General features: G+C 40.4%; 1 protein-coding gene across 1 annotated transcript; it reads right to left on the bottom strand.

The window, feature by feature from the left end:
- Positions 1-6,986: 6,986 nt before the first annotated feature.
- On the bottom strand, positions 6,987-7,490 carry LOC124241265 (interferon alpha-2-like). The gene has a single exon (XM_046664910.1). It carries the CDS (start codon positions 7,488-7,490, stop codon positions 6,987-6,989), a length of 504 nt encoding a protein of 167 aa, XP_046520866.1.
- Positions 7,491-17,710: the final 10,220 nt, after the last annotated feature.

Raw genomic sequence — 17,710 nt, 5'->3', positions numbered from 1 at the left:
TTTATGCACTTTCTACAATGATTTAGAGCAATGCTTCTCAACCATTTGTATTTTTCTTTATTGCCTCCTGCCCCCAGAGTCTTCTTATGTGTTTTCCTGATTGAAGCACTCAAGAAAACTTAGTAACACAGATATACTGTACATACAGATATGCATTATATCTATATATCTCTACTTTATACATAGAAAAAGAAGTGCAAACTTTACTTTTCTTATTCAATGCAAGATTAAGAATAACCTAGAATTTTAAGCTAAAATTTAAATTTGAATGCTAATGACATTTAATTTAACTTCATAGGTAAGTTTGCAGGATTTTTAATGTAATATATTTACTTATATAAATAGTAGTGTACCAAATTATATATTCAAATTCAAATTTTACATAAATACATAATCACAATACCAGTAATGATATACTTAAAATCTTTCAGAGCTGCTAAAAACAATATTTTCTTAACATGTGTTTTTATGTACATAACTGTCACTTTTGCTTCATGTCAGAAAATAATTTTTAACTTCACCAGCTCTCTGATAATATTGCTTCTTTTCTGTCATCAATATAAGTACTAATGTTTATTTAACTTTATGGATTAAATAATAAAATATAGACGATTTGCATTTAATTCTCAACCCCACCTCACCCTCAGAAGCAAACATAAGCAACATCCACAGAAAGCTAATGGCAGCTCATAAGTAAGCGAAGGCAGCCTCTCACAGCATGACTTTGAGATGGAGCAAATGATGGGGGAGAGACTGCCAGTGAACCATCCATTCACCATAGATATTGCAGCACTGATCTTGCATACATTTTGCGTCTATTCCATGAACTCAATGTCAATGCTTCTTATATGATACAGAAGAAAACCCAACAAGAAAAATGAAGGAATAAGACTTTGTTGGATAGGGTTGAGCTTTGGAGTGCCACGAAGCATTGTAATATCTAACATTTGTTCTACCCTTTAGAATTAATTTTCCACCTTTTATAGCAATATCATCCCCAATGAGAATAGGCAATTTAGGAAACATCATCAATTTGAATCTTTCTTTGTATTTTCACATTAAAATTCAAATTTCCTAAGGAAGTTTCAGAGGTTCCAATTCCAGTCTGTTTTTTTCAAACAAAAGGAAAACATTGGGAGGCTGACCTGTGGCAGAGTGTTTAACGTTCCACACCCTCTGTTTCAGTGGCCCGGGGTTCACGGGCTCAGAACTGAGTGCAGACCTCATCCACTCATCATTGGAGGCGTCCCACATACAAAGTAGAGGAAGACTGACACAGATCTTAGCTCAGGGCTAATCTTCCTCAAGCAAAAAAAGAAGAGGATTGGCAATGGATATTAGCTCAGGGAGAATCTTCCTCACACACACACAAAAACAACAGAAAAGGAAACATCTTTGTCTTTAATTCAGAAGCACACAAATATTGATTATATATCATGTGAAAAATTAACTTTCAGCTCTGATCCTGAGCTCTGCTTTAAAACTCTTTTTGTTTTGCATAGGAAGTGAGGTTGCCCCAGCCCTCTAGATTCCTACTCTTTAAATGGTGGGTACTATAGTTTGTGTCCCCCCCAAATTCATATCTTGAAATCCTAATGGCTGATGTGATGGTGTTAGGAAATGGGGCCTTTGGGAGGTGCTTAAGTCATGAGGGCCTAGCCCTCATGAATGGAATTACTGCACTTATAAAAAGGCTCCAGAGAGATCCCTAGACCCTTCCAGGTTGTGAGGACACAACGAGAAGTCTGCAACCCAGAAGTGGGCCCTCACCTGACCATGCTGGAGCCATGATCTTGGACTTCCAGTCTCCAAAACTGTGAGTCATAAATTTCTGTGTTTTTAAGCACCCAGTCTGTGGTATTTTGTTATAGCAGCCCGAAGTGGACTAAGACAGTAGGTATGAGACCATCTTAGGCAATTCACCTCATTAGTAACTGGACTCTGTCTTGTTCATTGTGTTTTCCTCAGCATCAGGCCCAGTGTAATCACTCGATAAATACTCTTTACTAAAGCGGTCTCTTAGATTTTTCTCTTCCTACTTGAAAGTGTTCAGGAATGACCAAGCTGTTTTGCTCATCACAGCCACATTCCTAGGATTATAGTAGACCAGGCTAACATTTCCACTCTACTCTTATCAAGTGTCAATAAGAGTACTCCTACTCCTACTGAGTTTATTACTAAAACTTCTAGGAGTCTAGTGTTCTCAAGGCACATATGAGTCTGGGGAGTCAAACTGCCAGGGCAACACAATTTTCAGCCTTTGCCCAGCACTGTATTAAAATCCCAAGTATGACCTCATCTCCTAATTTGCCCTCTACTTTTTCATAAATGCAAATAACTAGCTTGGTATCATACACAGAGCCTCATATCTCTACTCAAGCTCTCCCTGATTCACACAGCTCACAACAAACAGACAATTTACCACATTGCTTCTCAGGGGAACAGTAACCTATGTCCTCAAATGATCAGTCCTCCAGCTTTCCTGCCCTTTTCAATTATGGACAAAATCCCCAGAATGTGTGTGAACTATAAATAGTTGTGACATAATTTTTCCACCACTCAGAAACCTGGGCCTCAAATCATTTGATAATATTTAGATGACTGGTGGGAAGTCAGCCTATCTGAGGACAGAGATTATGGAATGGATCAATTATTTTAAAATAGCCAAATAAATTTTACTATTCTTTATTTTTCATGATTCAATTAAACTCTTTATATCACTGAACAATTAAATGCTCTAAGTTCTGAAATGAGCGTAGGGATTTGCATTCTCATGCAAATAAGTCACCTTTACAAAAAATGTGTGTTTCAAAATTTAATAAGCTTTAGTAATTTATCCAGTCAACGCATTTTTATTGGTTTTTGGGTTCATTCTTATCATCACATGCTGAGGATACAAGGCAGTTTTTCCCAAACTATTATTCTTAGTCTATCAGACACCGGACAATGAGCATTTTTTCTTTGTTCACTTGAGATTGTATTGGGAACTTCTGCATAATCCTTATTTATGGGGTATTTTACTGTACAAATTTGGTCTGCTACTCTTGTATTCCCTTAATTTCCATCTTCAGATTAATGTCAATAAATGGATGTGAATATGATCAAGAAAGTGGACTATAAAATGTTTCTACATACTGTTTACAGCACCAGATATCTTTCTTTCTCATATCACTTTTCCTAGAAAGTAAAAATGGTCTGATTTTGTATCCCAAAGCATGGGAACATAGAGAAAATAAATGCATGTCAAAATATGATAAAAGTCTAAGAAGGAACACAAAAAATTACAAAATATCATAAGACAAGTGAAAATGAAAACAGAACATACCAAAACTTACATGATGCAATGAAAGTAGTGCTAAGAGGGAAATTTACAGCTGTAAAAGCTTACATTAAAAAAGCGAAGAAATGTCTGAAATCAACAACCTAACTTTACACCTTAAGAACTAAAAAAAGAAGAAACTAAACTCAAAGTTAGCAGAGGGAAGTAAATAATAAATACTAGAACAGAGATAAAGGAAATAGAGAACAGTAAAACAATGAAAAAGATCAATGAAACTAAAAGTTAGTGTTTTGAAAAGAACAAAATTGACAAACCTTTAATGATATTAACTAAGAAAAACAGAACACTCAAATAACAAAAAATCAGAAATAGAAGAGGAGATGTTACCACTGAGACTAAGAAATACAAAGGATCATAAGAGATTACTATGAACAATTATACACCAATAAATTGAGACATACAACCTACCAAGACTAAATCATGAAGAAATAAAAAATCTAAAGAGATCAATAATGAGAATGGAGATTGAATCAATAATCAAAAAACTCTCAACAAAGAAAGCCCAGTAGTAGATGGCTTCACTGGAGAATTCTACCAAACATTTAACCAATTAACACTAATCCTTCTCAAACTCTTCCAAAAAACTGAAAGAGAGAGAACACTTCCAAATGCATTTTATGAGGTGAGCATTACCCTGATATCAAAACCAGACAAAAATACTACAAGAAAAGAAAATTGATGGAAAAATCCACAACAAAACACTAGCAAACCAAATTCAACAGCAAATGAAAAGAAGTTTACACCGTGACCCAGTGGGACTTACTCTTGGAATGCAAAAGTGTTTCAGCATACAAAAATCCATCAATATACCGCACTGACAAAATGAAAGGGAAGAAACTACGTAATCATCTGAATTGATACGGAAAAAGCATTTGACAAATTTCAGCACTCTTTTATGACAAAAACACTCAAGGAACTAGGAATAGAAGGAAATTGCCTGAACATAATAAAGACCATATATGAAAAACCCGCAAGTAACCTTGTACTCTGTGACAAACTGAAACTTTTTCCACTAAGAATGGGAACAAGACAAGTATGCCACTCTTACCATGTCTTTTCAACATGGTGCTTGAACTAAAGATCAGAACAATTAGATAAGAAAAAACAATGATCCAAATTGGAAAAGAAGTAAATTTATCTCTATTTCTAGATGACATATATGTAGAAAACTAAAACGATTACACACACACGCGCGCGCACACACACACACACTGTTAGAACTAATGAATGAATTCAGCAAACTTTCAGGAGACAAAATAAACACAAAACTCAATTGTGTTTCTGTACACTTACAATGAACAATCCCAAAAGGAAATTAAGAAAATAATTCTTTTCCGAAAGCATCAAAAGGAAACAAATACTTAGGAATACACTTAACCAAGGAGACAACAAACTTTTATACTGAAAACTATCAAACACTGCTGAGAGAAATTAAAGAAGAGACAAATAAGTGGAATGACATCCTGTGTTCCAGCATTACACGTTAATATTGTTAAAATGTTCATACTACCCAAAGTGATGTACAGATTCAAAGTAGCTTAAATTCATTTTTTTAGGTGGATCTTGACTGAAGTGGCAATTATCTGCCCTTATCCTGCAATTTTTTGTGGACTCTTCACAAAAAGTAAGAAATGACCATTTGTTTCCTGTTATCTCCATCCATTTCCACGGGATAGTGGACTCCATTTCAGTTTGATACCAAATGTGGTACCTAATAATTGGAACACTACATCAGGTCAAAAACCAAGAGTTTGGGGGGCCGGCCCCCGTGGCCGAGTGGTTAAGTTCGCGCACTCTGTGCAGGTGGCCCAGTGTTTCGTTGGTTCGAATCCTGGGCGCGGACATGGCACCACTCATCAAGCCACGCTGAGGCGGCATCCCACATGCCACAACTAGAAGGATCCACAACTAAGAATATACAACTATGTACTGGGGGGCTTTGGGGAGAAAAAGGAAAAAATAAAATCTTAAAAAAAAAAAAAAGAAACCAAGAGTTTGGATTATGAGTCTTTGGTCTGCTGGTTTGGCTTGCTCATGTCCTCACTCTTCTTTATACACTAACATGGCTATATTCTCTCTCTAGCTTCCAGGGATGTAGCTTTTAATGACCAGCCCTGTTATCTCCTTAAATTCTTCCCTACAAGTCTATATAAGATACCTGTGGGCAGAGAATTCATCTTACCTAACCTTGTTTCCTATGCATTTTGCCCAGTCCTTACCATCTCAGGAACTCAATCAATGTACATGAGCCTTGGTAATAATAGGAGAATGAATAACACCAACATATAATAGATAGCTATGATTTGAGAGGACAATAGATCCAACAATATTTTGTAAATTCTTCATGGTTCTCCAAGAGAAGTTATAACTGAATATCGTGTGAAGTTGAAAACAAATTGGTGGCAGGTATATGTTCTTCAAGTTTGTATTATTAGTATTTAGAATATCAGGATGATTATCACTGGCCTGGTCATGATGGAAGGCTCACTCTCACTTTTATTCTAGTGATCCTCAAGAACCTGCAAGGAGTTACCTGATCATACTTTCCTTGTCTCCCTCAGATGAGAAGGAAACAACTTGAACTTTACAACGTGTTCTGAGGCCTCATCTCCAAACTTGTGGCCATTTTCTGACTTTAGCCTATGCCTTTGGGAATCAACTTGAATGCTTCTTTTAAAGGATCAATGATACTGTGAACTCTATGTAGTGACATCTATATCATTTCCCTGAATTTAAACTGTGGAATCAGACTTTGGGTCAGTTTTTTAAAATATATAAAGTGTGCGCAGTGAACACATTGGTTATTTTGTTCTCCTAAAAAGAGCATTAATACAAACAGTGTAAAAAATGAAGAGTGGCCTTTTCACTGAACTTGTCTGCTCTTTCATTAGTCACCTGATGGGAGTCTATTTCCCAATTTCTTTGCACTTAACGCATTTCATGAGAATATACGCAGGCCAACTAATGTGAGCAGAAGTGATATTGCCCTGTATGGTCCTGGCCCTTGAAGATATCCTGTGTGATCCACTTTACTTTTTCTCTCTACAACTGAGTGGAATAGATTCAAGCATCACAGACAGACTTGGAGTCACATGTTGAATATGGTAAAGTCACGAAATAGAGGGTATCAATGTTTCTGAATCACTGTTTGGAGAAGAGTCAACCAGAAGATTCTTCTGATTAGGAATGCCTGCATTGTGCTCTTATACAAAGGAAAGATAAATTTCTATTATGATCAAATTATGGATAGTTTTCTGTTTATCTGTTATAGCAGCTAACATTTGCATAAGTGATAGATGTCTTTAACAACATGTTATCCTGAAGGAACGTTGCATACAAAATGGACTTTACATTTTAGAAACAACAAATGCCCTCAAAAAGCTTAAACAGATTTTTTAAAAAGGTCATAAAGTTATTTATTTAAGAAAGTAGATCATGTTCTTCTCTCTAAACATACTTTTGCAAATTCATGATGTACAATATATTTTTTTAAATACCTCCATGATTTTAGTTTCAGATATTTTTCAGCTGGTACAGAAATATGAGTTGAGATTATTTGGGGGGGTTCTTAGCAAACAATGTAAATGATTAGAGAGCGGATAAGTCTAATTTTCTCCTTTATTTGCCGACTTTTCTCTGAGTATTGTTACATGAGGGAGAGGCACACTTCCATTTCCCCTCTGACAACCTCCCAGGCACAGGGGCTGAATTCCTTTTCCTTCAGATAGTGATTGATTTTTTGGAAGTAATTCCGGGCAACAGTTCCCAAATAGGGACAAGCCAGGTTTTCTTCTTCCAGCTGCTCCAGGCTGTGATCAAGCCTAGAGAGTAGTTGATCCAGGAGGGCGTTGTTCCAAGCAGCACGGCTGTCGTCTGTGTTGAAGAGGTTGATGATCTGCTGGAGCATCACATAGTGGAAACAGGTGCCCTGCGTCTTCCGGATTTGGGTGATAGTCTTGCTTTCCCAAGGAAATTTGAAGTAGGGTCCGTCATTCAGGCATGACTTAGAGTGGATTCTTTCCAGCTGTCTCAACAGCATGAAGATCTCCCTGTTTTTTAGGCTATGGATCCAAGGCGAGTCCCTGCCAAGAGAGCAGGCAAGGATGGAGCAGAGCATCACTCCTGCCACTAGCAAATGGATCTGGGCCATTGAGAATTCCTGTGATTCACTACACGGCCGCTAGAGGGCGCGCAGGGGGCCTTTCCTGACGCCGGGCGCTCAGAGGCGCGGACTTGGTCGGGTTCAGTCGTTCGGGCCGCTGGAGGGGGTGTGCGTCGCAGCCTTGGGAGCCAACTTCGTGCCTCTTTAATAGTGCACGAGACACCTTCCTCTCCGCGGCCCTACTGCTGCGCGGAGAGCTTGGCCGCGGCCTCGCCGGGGACGCGTTTCTCAGGGAGAGAGCACAGAACCCGGCATTTTCTGCTCTTGCCCCTGAGTTGTGCGCTTTCCTTTCGCACAGAAACTTCGGCGAGGCCATTTTTACAAAGAAGCCGTTTTCTGAGGGTCTGAGGCCGGAATCCGAGCGTGTTGAGTGGTTTTTACAGATTCGGGAGCGTTTGTGGGCGAGATGCGGCGACAGATGCGGAGAAAGGGGACCGCGGGGACGGGGCCGCGAGCGGACGGTGTTGGGGACCCGCGGGGGTGAGTCGGGCGCGGCGCCCCTGGGTCCGAGGCGGGGAAGGTGCCCCCCACGTGCTCGGGGACTTTCCTCGTGACTTTCCAGCGTGACAGCGGGAAGGTGGAGGAGGACAGTACTGAGAAACTGAAAACCTGGAATATTGAAACTGCTTTTTATTAAGCTGCTTTTGATATTAAAATATTTTAATATTAACTATAAATATCAAACGTGAAATTTTCAACGTTGACCTTGACAGCATGTATTAAACTTTTTATGAAATATTTTATAATTAAATATCAAAAAAATTTTTAAAATATTGTTAACATTAAAACTGTTAAAAACAGCGTTTTATTCAACTTCACCTAAGTTTATTTAAACTATAATTTATTTTACCAAAACAACAATTTAATATAATTTTGCTTTCCTCGCTTTAGTGGAAGTAAACTGAATAATATTTTCAAGATTACTTCTTTACTTTTTTTAAATTGAGAATTGCCATGTTTGACACTTTTTCCTGATTCCATGACAGTCTTAAATAATTTTTAACTTCACGTTACTCACACGACTTTCACAGGACTCCGCCTTCACTGTGTTGTTCAAAGGAAGTTAGTGCTGTGTACAGGCCGTGGAGGACATTGAACAGGTCAGATCTTCAATTTTCTTTGGTATGAATTTTATAGACTGAATGGAATTTGCCTAAATTTCCTTTGCATGGAGCCCCCTTCCTTTGTAAGACTCTCAGGGCCTTGCCAGTGCAGGGTCCTTTCTTGTCTTTATTTAAAATTTTGATATTTTGTTCATCATGGGTGTTTTGGCATTAGTTTTCATTTTTAATCTTGTGTTAAAATATTATTTATCTTGATTACTTAGATTTGGTGTCTCCTTAACTTGCATGCTTGCGGGAAGTACTCCCTCACTTTAGCTGAGTGCTAACCCAGGAAATAGCTTGTGAATTAGTGTTGTGAGCTTCCCTGGCTGGAAATCTAGCAATGTCCCATTCTTGTCCCTCTCTCCCCCATATTTCTTTTAACCACGTTCCTGGACTCTGCAACTTTTTTTTTAACCGGTCCCTTAAGAAATATTGCCAGAGGTGGTCTGAAAGGAGCTGAGGCTGAGGAAGGGGACTATTTGGCTCATTTCTACTGGTCGCAGAGCAGCCATGTGGGCTCAGAGGACCCTCCTCGGGCTGGTTCTCTGCGGAGAGCCTCAGGCGCACTGTAAGTTTCTCTCCTTCAAGTGTCAGGCGCAGATCCGACTGCATGTATTAAACGATCACTTCTTTTCTGGGAAGCCCCACACTTTAACACATTGATGTTCTTTTACTGTCTCAGACCTTACTGATTACTAATTCTCTATGTTTTCATTAATTTGTCTTCCACTTCCAAATTTGTAGATGCATTGACCAAATTTTGATTATTTTATGTAATAAGCAAAATGAAATTATCAATTGGCAATTATTTCTGAGAACTTAGAATGAGATCAACAAAATTAATAATTCTAACAATAATTATAGAATAACCTCATTTAATATATAAGGTGGTTCATACAGATTGCTAATATTAATTCTCACCATAAATTTATGAGATGCATGGGAGACAAGACGGGTGAGAGTTATGGCCCCTGCACCAGAGAGTGAATTACAAACATTTCAGTGACTCCTCTGTTGAAAATACTGAGCTAGTGGCACTTGTGGATTAAAAGGAACAAATACTTATGCTCTCAACTTACATGAAAATGGGAAATGACTGGAAAAATATAAGACGACATATACCAACTGCTAAAATGTGAGGGATGGAGCAGAGCCTCGCCATTGCCATCAGCAGAGAAACCAGGGAGTCCAGAATCTCAGCGCTTCGCCTGTACCACAGTGACACTGAGCGCGCGGCCACCGCTCAACAGCGCGCGCAAACCCCCGTCGCTGCCCCCAGCGGCCGGCAGGGGGCGCCCGCACTCGCCGTGACCGACCCTCCGGCGCCGCCCGCCCAGCGGGACCCGCCTGGGGCTCCGGCCGCGGACACGGGGACAGCCGGCGCGTCGCCGTCCGCGGGAGCCCGGCCCGGGCGAGGCGCCGCGGGGCTCAGGGACCGCGCGGGGCGGGACAACGCGGAGCAAACGCTTCCTTTCGGCCCGACGCCGCGGGGAGCTCCGCCGGGGCCCCGCCAGAGCCTTCCGCTGCCTGCGCCTGCCCGCGTCCATCCTTCCCTTTCTCCTGGAAGGTCGGGGCCACACCGTTTCCAAGAGCGCGCGCTCATTCGGGGACCGGCGGCTCGAGGTCAGAGCGTGCTGTGGGCTGTTTCCAGATTCAGGAGAGTTTCTGGGAGAAAGACAGGAATTCAGGGAAACGGAGACGCATCTACAATCTGGACAGTAGGGACGGAATATTGCGACCCCCTCCAGTGGAATGACTTGGGGACAGGGCTGAGACTTTAAAGGAGCCCGGGAGAAAGGGAGAATGTGCGCCTCTATTTACGTGATTTTGAAATTGAGGATGAAGGAATTAAAATTTCCCTGGATTAGGGTGAAACTGTGCCTTGTACTCACAAGGTTAATATTGGAAACAAAATAACTCAAGTTTCTGAGCTTGCCTTGCAGAACAGCAGCAGGACCTCTGATAAGGTAGGAACTTGCTGACAGCCCCCTGCCTGATTAAGGAGCTTAAGCATCTAAAATGACTGATGGTGAAGTTTAGATGTCAAAGACTACAAATCCACAGCACGCAACACATAGAACACACAGTCATGCCCGTGCTGAGGATTCTTTAGAACTTCAGTCCTCCAAGGCTACATGCTCCCCCTTCTCTACCTAAAACTCCAGATAAAAACCCTTGCTTATAGCTTTCCAGGGAGTTCGGGATTACAGCTTTAGCTGACTGTTCCCCTTGCTCAGAGCTTTGCAGTACAATTCCTTTCTTCCCCTACAGCTGGTGTCAGACGGGCTTGCTGCACCACGGGTGAGTGAACGCACTTCAGGTTCGATATCAATTTCATTCCATTTTAATGGTTAATTTCTCCTACAATGTTAAAGTGGTCGAAAAAATATTTTAAAATTTAAAAGTATTAAAGCACATTGTTTAAGTATTTTATTTATGCAAAAACCAGACTTTATTATAACTTCCTGGCTTTAATGGAAACAAACTCATCAGTAATGTTTTCAAAATTACTTCTCTACTTATCTCATTTTCAGTGGAGAGAATTGTCATGTTTGGCAGTATCTTATGATCCAGTAACTATCTTAAATAATTAATTTCAACTTACAAAATCTTTTTTTCCTCTCATTTGTTTTAAGCATGAGTCCTCTATTAAGCATTCTGCTTTATATATATATAGCCATGGCTTTTCATTGGACGGTTTTAACTTTTTTCAAAATGTCATCCCAAATGGATAAGTTGCAAAAAATTTATAATCTATTTGCATCAAACTTCTTTCCATTTCAGCGTAATGTAGGTTTGCACTTAACATATCATTTACTACTTAACGTCTTATTGCCAGATGCACTCACTGCATTTTCTTTTCATGCCCACTAGATATCCTTAGGTGTTTTTAATGTACTGTTTAGTGCAGAGATGAGGATGTTACATTTGCTAGTTGCATTAAAAAATTTGTGTATATCCTATGTACAGTACTAATAAAGGTGATCCTAATTCACAGAGGTATAAATTTTGCATAATAAAATTATTAGCTGAGTAAGGCACAAATGTGGTATAATCATATTTTTGGAAGCATAAAATAATGGCTTTTACACCTTTGTGTGCACTTGTCAGTGTATATATATATATGTTACCAGTACACAGTAACAACTATCATAACTATGTTTAATATGTCCCTGATGCTTTATATAATTTACTCAGTTACGGTAACAACTTTATGTGTTATATAGAGACTATATAGAGTTATATAGAGACTATAACATGAAATGGAATACTGAATGGAATATGGTATTCTCATTATCCCCATTTTAAAGCTGTAAAACTACAATAGAAAAAATGAAACAATTGCACTAGTCATGCAGCAAGTTGAAGGAAAAAAGGAGAGGCCCAGTTAACATTTTTACAGGTCACCTGAGAAGGGAAGAGTAACCCACGAGAGAAAATAAAATCCAAGACAGTAGTTTTTCAAAGAGCTTTACCGGCACAACTATTTTAAGCTTATTATATTTATCACTTTTAACAACCCTGAAGACCTACAATATTCCTCACATCATGCAGGATACTTAGTGGGATAAGAAATGAAGAAGTGCTCCTGCTCTGGGGAGTCAACTAATGACAAGCATTTATTTGACTCTCAATTATAAAGCCCTGGTGAGTGTGTGTGTGTTGGGGGTGGGGGGTGAATAAAATTAAAGGGCAGGAGTTTGCCCTTGAAAGTATAGGACCATAGGAAATTATTGGAATAATACAAGTTGAAATATATTCAATGAAATATATGATGATTGGTAGGAACTTCTGTTATCAGTTTTAGTGAATTAACCCTGGCTCGTTAATGCAGGAGCTGGATAGACCTCAATAACCATGTGTTGTGTCAGTACTCTGACATGTTGATTGTTGAGTCTCTCTTAGAATATCACACACTTTGAGGACAGGGAACACACCTTATCTCCAGTAATTAACCCCATGCTCAAATCTCAGCCAGACCTTAATCCACGGTCGTGAATAAGTGCTGGGCCGGGTACAAATGAGATGCTTTGACATATTTCGGATAGTCAAATATCGAGATTTTGGCTTATAAGTACATATTGACATTTCACTTACTGTGTTTGATTTCCAAAATATTTGAGTGGGATCTATATAAGCATCTTGATAGGCAAGGGAGACAGAGGAATGTAGGCTGGATTTAAAGGTAAAATTTACATAGATAAATAACCTGAAAACGCCTGTAGAGGAAAGTGTTTTCACAATAATTAGGGGCCTTTCTGCTCTTTCCTGGGGTCACTTGCAGCATGTAACGTTTAGAATTAACAGGCAAATTCTTCAGGGAAGAATCTTTAAAAAGTGGTAATTAGGCAATTTATCAGAAAACACCAGCAAATATATCAACATTATTTTTAACAGGTCATGGTGAAAAATGAAAAGTCATCTACCTTCTTTTTTGAGAATAATAAAATCTTGATTCAAGTATTTTAAAAGGATTAAATAAGAAAAGAAACTCAGATTTTAAAAAAACTATAGATGCATAACAGGTAAAATATCAGTAAGATAAATCAGAAGGCATGTTAATAATTAGTGAATCATAATAAAATAGAGTTGGTCTGATAATCCAAGGATGCTTACACCATAGCTATAATACAATTAAGTAGATTTTAGAAGTCTTGAGTTCAAACTATGGAGCTTTCCCATATTCCTGGGTGAAAACCATCAATGGTGTTAAACCTCAATTACACAGACAGGACACCTGATGAGAGAGCAGTTGAGAATGATTTCAGGAATTTTAACCTGAGAACCTAGAGGTATGGAGTTGCCATTAACTGAACGGGAAACAGTAAGAAAAGAAGGTGATTGTGTTTGTTTTTATTTGGGTTTTGTTTTCTCCAAAAGGAGATTTCCATTTTCAATAACCTAAATTTAAGATGCTTATTAGACACCAACTGTCAAATAGGCATTTGGACAGATGCCTCCAGAATTTACTTTTGGAGCACCTCAGCGTCGAGGTTGTTTTTAAAGCCCTGAAAACTAGATTAGGTTGGGATCTAGTTCATGAGCTTAAACTGAAAAGAATTCTAGGCACTGAACACAGGAAAACCACTAATTTAGATGTTTCAAGGGAAGCTAGAATGGGCAGCCAGAGAGGCGAGAGGAACATAGTGTTAGTGTGGATCTGGGATCTAAATGAAGACCCTGCAGACTGTGTGTGTGTCTGCTGTATAAAACAAAGTGTTTGCATAAAAAAATGAATAACGAATTTCTGTAAATAAGTAAGAAAAGGACAATGCAAAAGCCATGGGTGTATTTCTATGGATAGGAACTTCACAGATGAAACATGAATTTCCAGTGAATATGGGAAAAAGTTCTGAGCTATAATAGTGTGCTAGTCCTGAAGCGAATGTCCCACCTCCAAATTCTGGGGCTGAATTCCTTCAACTACATTTCTTCTTTGCCAGCAGACTTTTCATTTTAAGTTCTTTCATACCTATTACAGGAGATGGATGAGAAGGCTGGAGTAAATTTTCTGTTTTGGAGACTGGTTGGGACTGATAACAATTACCACCAATTAGGAAAAAGACAGCTAATGGTGCTACTAGATGCTACTTGTCACCTATCATATTGGCAAAAACTAAAAAGAATGATAAGACCCTGTGTTGGTCAATGAGTGGGAACATATATGAACGTATACACTCTTGAATGCAGATTAACACAGCCAGTTTTTTCGTGGACAATTGGCAGTACGTATTTTCAGTGTGTATGTATTTTGACCAATAAATTTTACTTCCTGGCTCCTTCTTTAGAGAAAGACTCTCACTTCAGTATAAGACACTTGCACCAACACGCTGTTTAAACTTGAAAACAACTGAGAAATTGCCAAATAGTCGATATGGGCAAGGGTTAGGGAAAGAGAAAGGGAAACAGCTAGAAACAGAGAGAGTGTAAGGGATCCTTGCTGTGGGGTCCCCCTTCTAATTTGGGACAAATCTCTTAGTACTCCTCTTTGCGTGCACATCTTGTCTGATTGCCTTAGCCTATGTGTGTTTCTGGAGAAAAGTATTGATCTGGGAGGCAGATAATGACTTGTCATGTGACCCACAGCCAGTCACTCAGCACTTTAAGCAACCACCTCTCCTTGGATGAGTGGTCTTTGGCCATGGGCACATGAGGAAGGTCAGTGTCCTGAGGGTCACTTCCTCTGAGTTTTCTAGTCCTGGATTTCCACCTATTTAGTTACTTGTCCTCTGTAACTTCAAGTTGAGAGACTCAAGTGAAAAGATGAATGTACAGCTAATTTATTAATTTCATAATGAAAAGCAGACATTACTCTTCCCAGGCTTCAATTGCTGTGTGAGTGTGAACCTCTCAGTAGGAGATGAAGGTTGCTTCTGCAGGCCCTGGATGTGGAAGCTAGGAAAGGGTGAAGAAACTGGAGTGGAGCCAAGATGACATTAACCCTGACCTCTTCTTTCCTCCAGGTGGAAATGGTACAACAGGTGGCCCCAGTGGCTCTTTTCTCCACTTAATTTTGCGATGACTCTCCTCCTTTTTGGTGACTCCATTTTATGGCTCTTCCTTTTTCAGCAGTCACTCCACTCAGCCCTTTAACAGTGTTGACCCAGACCCCGTGGATGCAGAGGAATACGGAGAATAATGTAGAGTACTTGGCCATGCTGATGGCAGTGGGCTGAGTAGTGATCCAAGGTGAGCCCAGAAAAACTACTCTTGTCAAAAATTGCAGGACCTACTTCTGTTGCATGAGTGTGTACCTCCATGAAGGAGATATCCCATGGTTCTACCAAGCACACAAAATCCACAGAAGGCTCCACAACACTGAGAGGCCAGCTGTGCACCAAGGAGAAGATCCTGCAGATCCTGCATGAAGTCTAAACAATGACTGTATGGAGGGCACTTACTCCAAAAGGGTTTTTCCAGGCCTGGAATCATCCCTGCAGACTTTGTCTCTATGCTCAAAAACAAGCCCCACCTCTCTACTCCTGATGAGATGGCACCACGTGTTCTATTCTACACTGTAGTTGGGAGGAACCTAGATCAGGTTGTGTGCATGTATGTTTAGCTGGGAAGTGGGAGTTGTCTTGATTAGGAACAAGGGAAATACTCCCGTTACTTCCCACTAGCTGGATTATTTTTCCCCATCTTCAATGGCTCTCTATCTTTCCTACACATTCACCCTCCAAATTTTTCCTCACTATTTGCCTCTCTTTTCTGCAGGCGCTATGTGACTGCCCAGGGAACCATCCTGTCATTGAAGGCTGCATGATCCCTTTGTCCCCAATGGTGTCTTCAAGCCAGGCACCATGTAGATTCTCCATAGGGAGTGCATTCTCTTTCCTAAGGTACCCACCCAGTGGGAAGAATTCATTGTTGGATTCAAATTGTATTTCAAGGCAGATGAACACTAAAGACAGGGAAGTCCCTTTAGTAGCACTTAGCTTGTTTCTTGACCTTGCCACGTCCCTCTGATAATACACCCCACTATATCTTCCCAATCACCCTCCATTTTAAAGCTCACTCAGCTCTGTCCACTAGATGGTAGTAATTTTTTTACCATTTAAAAAGTCATTGTTTTCTGAACAATGATTCTTTCTTATCCCTGAACGTTTTTAGAGCTGAGCTGTCTTGAACAAGGTGACCCAGGCCATGGGTCCATTTCCATGTCCTTAGCTTGGACTCCAACTCTCTTCCAGGGGCTGAAAGGGAACTCTCTTCCAGAAGCTGGAGAGGGTAGAGATTTCTTTCCCAAGCCTGATAGACTGTGTTCTTTCCCATGCCAGATTTGCTAAGACCTTACAACTGCTCTGCCATCCATTTGGCCTCCTCCTGGCCCTGCCTGTCGAACCACAGACACAGCCAGAAGTCCTGCATCCCTGCCACTCCAGAGCCTGCCACACATAGAAAGGAATGGGGAAAAGTGGCCAATTGTACACTTTCATTTAGGCTAAGCTAAGAATTGGGAAATGGAACTGATCTCCCCATCCTTAGAGGGCCTTGGAGTGAGATGGAAGGTGTTATCCACCCAAATATTTGGAGTCATGGGGTCTTCTCCTTTCCCTTCTGAACTCAGGGCCTCAGGACTGCCAAATTCCAGTTCCGTTTTTGGGATGTGTGAAGTTTCTTGTCTCTTTGTGTTCCTAGAGGCCGAGTGGGACACTTTTGGCCCTGCGTACCTGCGTAACCCCAAGCATTCCACCCCTCAGCTGTTTACAGTTCAGTATCGTGGTAGAGCGGGGCAAGGACCGAGAAGTCCAGTTCCTGAGGCTTGTTCTTTAATGGATTTTCTCATTTTTTTTAAGCCCCTCGACATTTGTCAAGTTATTATGCTTTTGTATTTGTTTTTTTGGAGAGCTGTATTCAGATGACAAGTAAGAAAGCTGAGATGGCAGTGGGTGTGCGGTGCCACAGTCAGACTCTCTCCCTAACCTTCCTCAGCTTCAGAAACTCGAAGTGAGCTCTCAGGAAGAGCTGGAGCTGACCTCCTCTTCTCTCTAAGCGCCAGTGTCTGGATTCTCTAACCTTCTCCTAAATGCAGCAGAGACAAAAGAAAACACTCTCTTTTTAGAAGAAACAGATATATTTGGGAAGGGTGAATTTTGTGGTTCTTAAGAAACAGAGACCGTCCTTTTCAGAGGATGCATAATGTGAGAAACCATGAATTTTCTCTAATTTTATAGAAATATTTCTTTGAGAGAAATTTTCTTGGGAGTAGGGCATGGATGTCTTTCTAACTGACTTGAGGAAATGCATTCCTCAGAGACGGAGCCTGGGGCAGCTGTGAAGATGGTCTGATGGACCTGCCATCCGTGGTCCAGACTGCCGTGGCCTGGCTGGGGACACAGGCTCCCTAGGGAGCAGGAAAGTGGGATGTTTCTTGTCCCTCCCTCTTTTAGGTACCTGAAAACACTGAAAGAAATGCCTCGTCTCTTTGCAATGTGACTCCCAGTGGCGCCTCTGGCAAGAACTGGGGCTTCTTGTGCCCAGGAGCCTCCGCTCGTCACCCATCCTGAGCAGGGGCCTCTTCTCTGTGAGGTGGGTGGTCTCCATTCCTGCATCCTCTATTTCATCTTCTCCTGCTTAGGGTCTCCTACAGTCCTCTCT

The sequence above is a fragment of the Equus quagga genome, chromosome 6 (assembly GCF_021613505.1).
Source record: "Equus quagga isolate Etosha38 chromosome 6, UCLA_HA_Equagga_1.0, whole genome shotgun sequence".
Classification (NCBI taxonomy): domain Eukaryota; kingdom Metazoa; phylum Chordata; class Mammalia; order Perissodactyla; family Equidae; genus Equus; species Equus quagga.
The sequence above is the reverse complement of the archived record's forward strand: the minus strand, read 5'-3'. Positions and strand labels throughout refer to the sequence as shown.

Bases quoted from the DNA above. Each gene is read 5' to 3' on its own strand.
- LOC124241265 (XM_046664910.1), bottom strand. From the start codon at position 7,490: ATGGCCCAGATCCATTTGCTAGTGGCAGGAGTGATGCTCTGCTCCATC.